This window comes from Falco rusticolus, chromosome 1 (genome assembly GCF_015220075.1).
Source record: "Falco rusticolus isolate bFalRus1 chromosome 1, bFalRus1.pri, whole genome shotgun sequence".
Taxonomy (NCBI): Eukaryota; Metazoa; Chordata; class Aves; order Falconiformes; family Falconidae; genus Falco; species Falco rusticolus.
In genome coordinates, this window is record NC_051187.1 from 59,457,221 (window position 1) to 59,468,051 (window position 10,831).

Below are 10,831 nucleotides of genomic sequence, written 5' to 3' on the forward strand. Positions count from 1 at the left end.
CACTATAGCACAGCACTAGCTCATAGAATAATTAACTTCTGCGTTAAGGATTTTCTTTCTGAACTTACCGTTTCCTTTTCCCTAGCTCAGTGCATTGACTGTGTGGGTGCAATACCATTGGCAGAGGTTAGACTTGCATCACAAGTAAGCTTTTTTAGTAAATATTGCTGGAAAAGTAAGATACATCAAACTCATTTACTATAAAATGCATTTATGTTTCACTGTTGCATTTTATTGAAAGAATTTATCAAAACATTCAAACATACATGGTTTATACAAAGCTTAAAAGTAGCCATAGTGACATTTAACATCTATGACTCTGAACATAGTATTATGGAAAGATTTAACTAATGCAGAGCCAGTAAATCAATTCTTTTATACCAAAAAAGTGGATTAAGACACTTTTCTCAGCCCCATTGTCCCCCAGAATTAAGCATATGTACTAATAATATAAAAAATAATAAAAGAACTATTCGGTTCTAGTCAGCATTATTGAAATTACTGATGCTGCAGTAGTAACAATCCTATGGTGACAAATGCATTATCGCTTTTATGTACACAATAACAAAGTATGGCTGACCTCCTCTGGGGCCAAAGGGAGGGAGAGGCTGATGCAACACCAAGGCCTGAAGCATGAAGGTTTGCATATGTAGTATTTTACAGAGCTGCCTAGACATGCCCAGCAGCGAGCCTGGAACCTTGAAATGATTTGCTTTTAGCTTTAGAGATGCGTACAAGGCATGCTTACCCGAAGTCACGCTAAGCAAGCTCATTTCACTACTGCTTGCTTTTCTCCTGAGGATGCAATGCACCAACAAGCTGTAATTGTGCCCCAAAACGTAAATTATGTGCAAGCTAAAAGAAGCTCTCTATCTATATTAATGCTACAGTTATATTCAAGGAATTAAGTTCCTTTTTAGTTTTCAGAAAAAAAAAACCCAACCAAAAAAAGGTCTAAAAAGCTCAATAAATCCACAAAAATTGGAAGGTAGATACCATCGTCCACAGATTTAAAAAGATGCCCTACAGATATATTCCCCGGAAACTGTGCTCTTGGAGCAAGACAAGCTAATCTAATTCAACATCTAAGATGTTTTAGAAATAGTAAAATCTGCCACAGTTACATGGCAATCAAGCAAAAAACTTTTAAGAAAAAAAGTAGTCTAGAGTACCGTTTTCAATAAAATCTGAGCATTTAATAGTTCTACACCACTGAACTTTTCCCAAATTCCCTGAGATGAACAGTGATACAATACTAGCCTTAAAATTGCTTTAAGCTATTAGATATACAAACTGTAATGTTTGATCCCAGTGTTTTTGCAAACAGTCTTGTAGATTATTAGCCTTCTGAACTAAAATGATGCATTTTTCAGTTCTGCAGTGAGTACTAGTTAATGGTTGTCATTACTAAATAACAATCTACTTAGATTTTGGATGAAAATACAATTTTTTAGTTAACATTGAGGCAAAACAAGGAATCTGTTTTTTTCCTATAGCATTAATGTCTCTGCACACATCCACTTTGCGATGAGATACTTTCCTGTTAACAACAGTAAGAAGTTCTGTGAACTCCAAGGAAGAGCCATGCTTCCTAAGCGCCTCACACAAATCTTGAATGTACCAGGAGCCATTTACAGTTTCACGATGAGAAAAGTAACCTATTGTAGAACAGGTACATAAAATGATATCCAAGTGTAAGTAGTGATGCCACTTGAAAAATATTTATGAGTTACTGCTCACTGGCTGCATCCATAAGGGATTACTAATGGATATAATCTTACTTCAGCGATTATGCAATTTCACTGGAAGTTGTACATGGGAAAGAGCTTTGAGATTACTTAGTGTTCAGCCAAGAGGAGCATGGTTCAGGGGCAGGTAGGTTACATATCTGCACATTACAAGAGAGCAGGCAGGACTGAGGACAAGATACATGGAGGACCAGAGAGGACAGCCATGTAGTGCAGGGAAATTTATAAGCCACCAGAATCTTACAATCCTGGAAAAGAGGGGAATGTTTGCTGTCAGCAGACAGCTCAGCAGCAAGACTGATGAGAATGTTTCTGCTTGGCAAATTAACTGCAACCTTGATAGTTTATTTTCATTTTTTCCTTAACATGTGAGGCTCTTTCCCAGATGAGATGTCACTTATCAGACATCTAAAACCGATAACCTGGAACTGTACTCACTTTGACTGCAAAATGAAGAAGTGGTTCAAGCTTGTTACAGTGAAGTATCAGACATCAGATGTAAAATATTAGAACTTACCTTGCGCCACAGAGTAGCACATGATAAAGTCTGCACCAGCAGGCAGGGTATAGACACCAGCTGCATCCACTTCAGTCTCATTGACAATGGATTCATCACTGCTGTCTATTGAATCCTGAGCAATAACTGGATCATCATGTTTATCACCTCGACACGCCTGTTGGTGAGAAGTATTGTTATGCTTCCACCACTGCCAAGCTCACCTATATTAGTATGATACTTCTGACACTAACCAGAGAGGACTTCTGTTAAGTGTTCCACGTTACCATTAGTCTGGATTCATAAACATCCATTTACTTCTCTGTCAGTTAAAATCTTGGTGACAAAGACCAGTGAAAGCTCTGAGATGATCACAGAATAGCCAGGATTGGAAAGGACCTCTTGAGATCACCTAGTGCAGTCACCTCAAGCACGATTAGCTAAAGCAGGTTTTCCAGGACTATGCCAGTCAGCTATTTAGTATCTTCATAGATGGAGACTCCAGAATCAATTTGGGTGACCTCTTCCAATGACCACCCTCATAATAAAAAAGTAAGTAAAAAAAATTCCTGTGTTGAGATGGAATTTAATGTGTCTTAATTTGTGCCTGTTGCTTCTTGTCCTGTCACTGGGCACCACTGAAAAGAGCCTGGCTCCCTCTTCTTTATTCCCTCCCATACGGTGTTTTTAACATCGATAAGATTCCCCTGAGCCAGCTCCTCCAAGCTGAACAGTCCCAGTTCACTCAGCCGCTCCTCACATGGCAGATGCTCCAGTCCCTTAAACACCTTTGCAGGACTCACTCCAGTAAGCCCATACTTTTCTTGTACTGGGGAACCCAGAACTGGACACAATACTTCAGATGTAGCCTCATTCGCGTGGAGTAGAGAGGAAGAATGGCCTCCCTCAGACCTGCTGGCAAGGCAGTGTTGAGTAAGTGCTCTGAAGCACAGCCCTCATTATACGTCGTTAACACTTCTGCTCTTAGATCAGTCTCAAATGTGAGTTAAGGGAGAGGATTTTTTGTGAGAAGCCAGTAAGTGAGCCCAGCATTGCAGAAAGGCTATACATGGTGGGTAAGAAGGTAAGAACAGTCGAAAGATACAAAGTAAGTAAGAAACTACTATCACTAAAGAGAGAAACATAAAAGCTTTTCATTTACGGTGATGAAGTTCCATCCTTGCTGTTTCCTCTGATTTACACAGGTAAATGCTACACCAGTTGTGCTGTAAAAGAACTTGGTTTTTGAACTGAAGTGAATTTGCTTTTTGATGAGTATATATCACAAATGTTTCAAAGCATTATTTATAACTTAAAACTGAACTATGTAAATATTTTTCCATCTTTGGCACCTGGTTACCAAAAAAAAAAAATAATCAAAGCTGAGTAAGTCCTGATGAAAGGTAAATTAACAATGTGCTGATTCTTGCAGCAGCATTGTGCCTAAAGAAGCTTTCATTTGGGAAAAAAAAAAAAAGGTTATTTTCAGAATTACTCTGTAAACTACTACAATTACAATCTGTGGAAGGCCAGGGTCTCGCTTGAGTTTGCTAACTGTAATCTGGATAAAGTTCTGTGTAACCTGGTTTGACCCCATAACTGCCTCTGCTAGAACAGGAGGCTGGACCACAGACCTCCTGAGGTCCCTCCCAACTTGCATTATCCTGTGAACCACGGAGTAAACCAGGAAGTTACATACGGGCTTTATTTGACCACCTAGCACAAACAGTATTTCTGGGACAATAAAGCCTTAAATTGATTTTTTAAAATTCTACAGAGATGGCAAGTATTGGTCATGGACAGAAATGAAACAAAACCAAAAAAACCATCACCGCCACCACCACAACCAACCAAACCAAAAACCCACAAAAAAATCCCACAAAGAACAACTTCTGTCAAGTAAAGTAAAGGGACGTGCCTGGAAGGGAACAGTGAAGGTAAGGAGATTTGATAGCCTGCTGCAGCCTAGCCTAGGGCTGTGAGGTGTAAACAGTAGGAACTGAGTTGAGGCTGCACACAACTTTCTCAAAAAAATGATCCTGTCTTCTCAGCCATTACACACTGACAGTCAATCCAACATGGGCTTAATTTGGGTTGCTCTTCATAAAATTGCTTCTTATTCAATACAGCTAGAATCGCAATACTACATATGTTTTAAATGTCTTTAAGGAACAGTTTTCCATACCTTCTTTCCTTATGATGCAAAATCTTTCACTTGTGGAAAGACTGTATCAGGAAAACTGACTTTTATATTACAAGAAAACATAGGTCAGTGTTAACTCCACTGAATTCAGAAACAGACATCTTACCTGAATGATAAATATCTTCGGTTTTCCTACCAGACTCTGGCACTTGTCTCCTCTAAACATGTCTGTGATTGCCTCAATTTTGATTTGAGCATCATATGCATAAACATGATCGTTCTCACCATGACTCAGGAAGACACAAACAAAGCAGTCAGCATTACTGTGGTCATCCTTCGAGGCTGAAATTGTCAAGTGGTGTTTAGATGACTAAACAGTGATCCTCGGGTTTAAAAAACAACATACATTTGTATCATATAATTTAATCTCTGTTCAGACCTTTTTCAAATAAATCCTATTTTCAGATAGCGTAATACTGCAGAGATTTGAAGGTGCAATGATTCAACGTGGGTGAAGGTAAGGGCCACTGAAAGTAAAAAGTAGAATGCTACTAATTTATCTCAGCTGCAAGTATGTACTTTCAGCTCTTTGCAACTTCATTAGTTCTCTCCACAGAAGCTTCACTTACATTGCAATAAAATAATCTGTAGTCTAATCCTTAAGTCTTTCTAATATTAAACAACCTCCTTGTGCACAAAAATTATTGAAGTTAGATGAACAGAGAGAACAGAAGAAAAGATATCTAGAAATTCTGCTACAAATAGACATAAGCGATGTATAGTCTCCTACCTTCATAAATTTTCTGCAGCACATCTTCCGCTTTCAGATCATCAAAAAGTCTGACTTCAAACCCAAGGTCTGTCAAACTATTGTTAAAAAACATCAGTATTAGTAAAAATCTTGCTCAAATTGTATGTCAGTTGCTACCAACTTAATTGCTTTCCCTGTGAGAGAATGAATATTCATGTTGATGCGTTATTTAAAGAGAAATAGTAAAGTTGATTTCGAACTCAAACCAGTGTAAAGTACAGGTGTAATACCTAAAGTTACTTAAAAGAGTTTGTCCTAAGAGAGCCCTGGAGGCACTGAAATCACAGGACTTGTGCCAGCAGTTTCTGTGACTTAAAGGAACGTGCCTTTAAGCTTTTCTATTACGGCTTGCTTTGCCAAGGTTACGTAGGTGCTTATGTCTGCAAAAGCCTTTGTTCTGTAAGTAAACGCAAGATTTAGGTAACTGCTTAGTTGACCATGACTTGTGAAGTTTAGCTTTTGAAGCTTTAGTAGAGCAACCAAGTTTCTTACCTGCGTTTCAGATTGTTTCTGTCTGCAAGAGTCCCACGTCTGTCAGGCAGCCTTAAATGCCAAAAAAAGTGCTCATGATTGAAGATTAACGCAATTCCTCTTCTTTGATGGTTCATTCTGTATTGCACTGCAGGATCAAGTGTTTGTCTATTGCCAGAGATGGAAAACATTCTTGATAAATGAGTTAATGGCTAATTGAATTACTTTCCTGTATTCCTGCTAGCTGAGATTTTTTAATTGACTAGAGACTTGGAGTATCAGATTTCAAAAGACAAGACCTCAAAATGTGCAATATTTTCAGAAGAGCATAAATTGCTAGGTCTTTTTGAAAAGCTTGGATACGTTAATTGAGTAAAAATAAGTGTTGGGTGTGTAGAAGGATCTATCAGGTAGGCCGAACAATTTCTCTACAAGGTATTTATGTTTCCTTTTGTCAGGAAGCTGTCTCATTAGTAACATGGTTAAAGCATGTTAACAGTGCAGGTTATAGACTTGGTTCCAATCCTCCACGTTATGTGTTTGTCTAAATATTACTTCAACACAATTTGATAGTGCATTTGTACCTATTTGGGACTGTAGCTGTCCGAGATTTGCTTCAGATTCTTCTAACTAAATAGAGCACTGCATCAAAAGCAATGCACTAAAAACTGGCGATGAGGTAGTTCACATAGTGTATCTTGCAAGAGGAGAAAAAATTGGTATTACGTACCCCAACAAAATGAAAGCTATGAAAATGCAACTGTTGGTTTAAGTTTTTAGCAACCAGCCAACAAAATCCTAAAGCTGAAGAGGGACAGTGTTGTTCTGAAGGACAGAACAAATGACCTGCCCAGCCTCTAAGTGGAGGACTTTATCACAGTGACAAATGTACGGAGCACCCGTGTGTTTGGAGTAGCATTCAGCAATTTTATTGTTTTATGAGCAAAACAACATAGAAGTCTGTGATAGCACGCCATGGACTGTACACTTGGACCCAGAAAGTCATTTCAAAGTGTTAGCATGGCTGTACTTACAAAGCAGACAATCTTACTGCTTTTGTAGACACAGGTATCGATGCAGAAAACAAACTAAAACACTTCTGGCAATAGCCCTGGCAACAGAGAAGGCCAGTGTTACAGGTGCACAGGATGACAGTCCAGGTCACGCTGCCCTAGGATTAGCTTCAGTCAGAGCTGGCATTTTTGGCATGTTACTTTTTTTTTTTTTCCTGCTACAGAATGTTCACTTTTGATGCAGTTGGTGGAAGAAGTTGCCTAGAATACTTGCCTGCAGATGTCACTTAAAGATTTCAGTTTCATCAGCAAAATACCTTTGTTTCACTACAAAATGGCCAGAGTTCCCAATAAACTGTTTATGCTTCTCCACTTTATTACAAGCAGCCCCTTAATGAAACATCTTTTTGTAATGTCTAAGTAAGAATTCAAACAGGGAACAGGCACTCTGGATGACGTATTCAGAGTCTGGTGGTTTCTACAATGTTGGCTGGATCACTAATAAGAAAATTTGTGAGGTGCTTTATCACACTTTCCCCAATTTGAGTACTTAACATGATAAAATGCAAAGATCATTAACTTTAGACTTTTAATTATGAATGATATTTCACCTGTACTAGTACTATTCAGATTTTGACAATTTATCTTCCTTACGATTTGGCTAGATGTGAGGCTAGCAGGGATTCTGGACAGTTAGGTCCCTGGATTCTGTGAATGACCGCTAAAAGATGATTCCCTAAATAGTTCTTCTGCTCAGCTGTATTTACTGAGTGGGTGAGGCAAAGGAAGTTATCAGGCAGGTAGGTTACCTTTTCCAGGGCTAGCTGATGTTGTAAGTTGGAGTAGGAAAAATTAATGGAATCACTATCCTGTGATCCCTTTACCCTCCTTCTGGAGGAATATACTCCTGTGCTACACTCTATCACTTAGTCTGCCCAACTGTTCCTTAGACTGTGATGGTGTTTTTCCCACAGTCTCTGCACATTGCCTAACATAAAAGGAGTCCACTCCTAAGAGTCCCTTCTGCATGCCTTCATGATAAGGGTGGTTCTACATCTGGTGTAGTTAAAGCTAGAAATGTGTTCTGTAAGTGGGTGGAGTTGAGTTGAATAATCCAGTCACATTCTTAACAAAAATCAGAAAACCCTGCACTAACCTCAAGGGCATGGGCCATCTCTCTGTCACCACCATCAGAACTTTACCTTATATCAAGTGCATCTACTTCTGTGATGTTCTGATTTCCATCTGTTAGAGAGATCAAAAAGTGATTTAGCCACTAAATCACTCATTAAAAAGAAACAATTTGAACTTGTGCATCCAGCCTTAAAGTGTAGCTGTTAATGTGAACCAAAAGCTCATTCACACGTCAGGTGACTAGGGGTGCAGTTAAACAGCTTCATTAACATTTGTCTGCACCCACAGCTTTTACAGGCTGTTCTTAAAAGTTCTGAGTCCAACAGTCTGAATTTTAGATGGTCAAGACATGCATATTTTGTATCTGTCTATTTGTATCTACACAGACATATTCTGAGATAATTTCATATAACTAGCTGGCTGTATTTATTTAAACAGAGTCTCTAACTCAATAGTTACGATTTTACATAACCTAAAAACACTGGTGTTTATTTTATTTCAGTAATGCTGCTAATGCAAAGCTGAGCGTTCTCCTAAAGGTTGGATGCAGCACACAAGTCAGAGTAGGTAGCATAACAGTATATATAGCTAATGACAACTGAGAAGATGCAAGATTTGTACCTTTTCTTCTGCTAAACTATACAGACATAAGTATCTTCAGTAACAGAATGCACATAAAGGTAACATTGTGGGAACAACAGGGAACGTGCACATCTTGGGAACGCATAGAACTAAAGACTTGCAGATGGTCAGGCCACAGTATTTACTCCTTTCGCTAAAACATCTCAGTGGGCTATAAAATCACAGCTTGTACGACAACTGGTGGAAACCAAATACCGCATTATGAAAACTATACTGTACTGTACCTGTGGTGGATAATGCAGGTCTGCTATCCAACCGGACGTGGCCTACAATAATATGAGAAGATGGGTCACATGTATTTTACAAACTACTTTGTATATACAATACTACCTTTTCATACCAGTTTTTCACTTATGATTAAAACCTTCTGCAAAACAAACATAGCTATGTATTGATAGAGGAGAAAAGTTTATAAAGACATCAAAATAAACTTGCAGAAATCTAGACTTGGCTTTAGAAGCATTTCTATTGAACACCATAGCACAGGAGAGTAGGGGGGTGGCTCAGAGTCAGTCACACGCTTCTAAGTGTTACTATTTACTACATGTAAATTTTCCACTGGCAAATATTGATCGTGCATTCAGGTGCGGAGTCTTACAGTTATCGCTAGTAACCTGAAAGCACACAAAAAAAAATAATTTCAGTTTGCTTACAATGTAACATGTAGGTCAGACAAATGAAAAAAAACAATGCTGAGAAGTGAGTGTAGATAGAATATAGCAACACGACCCGTGTCTGTGACTCTGTTGGAATAGGAAGCCAGAGACCTTTTAAAAGTGCATCTCTATCTTTAAATTTACACCGTATTTTCGCTTGTGTACCTAAGATCTGGCTGATGCTATTGCCTCAGCTTGGAGGGGGGGGGGGGGGGGGGTGATCCACCCCCAAAAAGACAACAGACCAGATGTTAAAGTCATCAAACTTTTAGACAGAAAATGCTGTCACAGCCAGCCAGGGCTCCTGCACAGGCTGCAGACGCTGAAAGAAGAGAATTCCTGGGCCAAAGGAAACGAGGGGAAGGTGGTTTTCCTGTTTGTTCACTCTTGTGCAGTCAGTTCCCAGTCTTTAGCTTTTCATTGCCACTGCCATACTGCAGCAAGATTTCAGAGCAAGTTTTGTGCTTGCCTAGCAAAGACTTGTTCCAAAAACTGACCGCTCTCAGCGGGACTACGGCCTTCTCGTTGTCTCCTCAAGATGGACTGTTTCCAAGGAGTCAAAAATCAGGTATGCACAGGGTTACACTGGGAGCTGGTAGTATCTCTGCCTGGGTAGGTTTAAATCTCAACAGGTCTACCATTTGGGCCAAAAGACACGGTATTTAGAAAATACCGGTAACCACATGGCACGGCACACCGCGTCTGTAAGCCGAACTCACGGTGTCACCGCTGCTCCCGCCCGCCCGTTACCCGCCGCGCCCGACTGGCCCCGCCGCTCTCCCCCCTCCATCAGGCCGGCTGGTTTCCTCCGGTGCCGGCAGCGCGGCCCCGTCCCCCGGCCGGGCTGCGCCGTGAGACCCCGCCGCGGTGGCGGTCGGGGGGGGCGGGGAGCGGGAGCGCGAGCGCCCCTTCCCCTCAGCGCGGGGCGCGACCGGCACGCGAGAGCCCGCTTCCGCCTTCGCCGCCGGCCGCTCCCCGCCGGCACCCTGCCCGCCCCCCGGGACGGGAGCGAAGCCCCGCTCCCCGCCGGGACCCTGCCCGCCCCCCGGCCTCCCCGGGGAGGGAGCGAAGCCCCGCTCGCCACGAACGTCGGCAGCGACCCCCGCACCACGGGCCCTGGCCCACGGCCCCGGCTCAGCCGAGGGGGGAGGCTGCTTTCCCCACAGCCCCTCCCGCTCCTCCTCCGCGGGGGGCGATGGGCACCGTGTCCGCCCCGGGAGCCACAAGCCACGAAGCCCCCGTCGCCGGGAGTCGCGGGGCCGGGGGCCGCCGGCACCGCGAACGCCTACGCACGCTAACGGGTCCGGGGGCCGCGCTGGCGCCCAGCCGCCGCCGCCCCTCCCGCCCCCAGCCGCGCGGCGGCCGCCATTACCCGCCGCCCACCCACCTGCCGGCCGCCGCCGCTCCCCGCCCGACATCGCCCCGGACAAAGGCGCCGGGCCCCGCCGTGCCTGCGCGCCTCGCCTTCCCGGGGCGGGGCTGGCCCGCCTCCCGGCCCGGGCTCCCTCCCGGGGGCAGGGCCTGTGTCGCCCTTTCCTCCGCCGCCGCTGTGAGAGCCGGGGCGGGTGCCGCGGGGGTCCCGGTGGCGGGGCGGGAGGCGGGGGGCTGCTGCGGGGGGGCGCCGCGCCCGGCAGGTCGGTCCGTGATGACTCGGAGCGGCGGCTCCCGCTCGGGGCTTGCGAGGGCCGGCTCCGTAGGTCGAAACTCAGCCGGGAAA

General features: G+C 43.1%; 1 protein-coding gene across 1 annotated transcript; it reads right to left on the bottom strand.

Moving 5' to 3' along the window:
• Window positions 1-210: 210 nt before the first annotated feature.
• CASP6 (caspase 6) lies at window positions 211-10,597 on the bottom strand. Its single transcript, XM_037381033.1, has 8 exons — window positions 10,502-10,597; window positions 8,683-8,724; window positions 7,885-7,927; window positions 5,691-5,837; window positions 5,178-5,254; window positions 4,554-4,729; window positions 2,266-2,422; window positions 211-1,658 (listed from the first exon to the last, which is right to left on the bottom strand). The coding sequence occupies exons 1-8, from the start codon at window positions 10,530-10,532 to the stop codon at window positions 1,420-1,422; spliced, it is 912 nt and encodes a 303-aa protein (XP_037236930.1). The 5' UTR covers window positions 10,533-10,597; the 3' UTR covers window positions 211-1,419.
• Between the last annotated feature and the right edge of the window lie 234 nt (window positions 10,598-10,831).

Excerpts from the sequence above, each read along its gene's own strand:
- CASP6 (XM_037381033.1), bottom strand. The coding sequence starts at position 10,532 with ATGTCGGGCGGGGAGCGGCGGCGGCCGGCAG. Across the intron at positions 8,725-10,501 it reads GGAGCGGCGGCGGCCGGCAG|GCCACGTCCGGTTGGATAGC; the intron begins GTGGGTGGGCGG and ends ATATTATTGTAG. Across the intron at positions 4,730-5,177 it reads GCTGCAGAAAATTTATGAAG|CCTCGAAGGATGACCACAGT; the intron begins GTAGGAGACTAT and ends TGACAATTTCAG.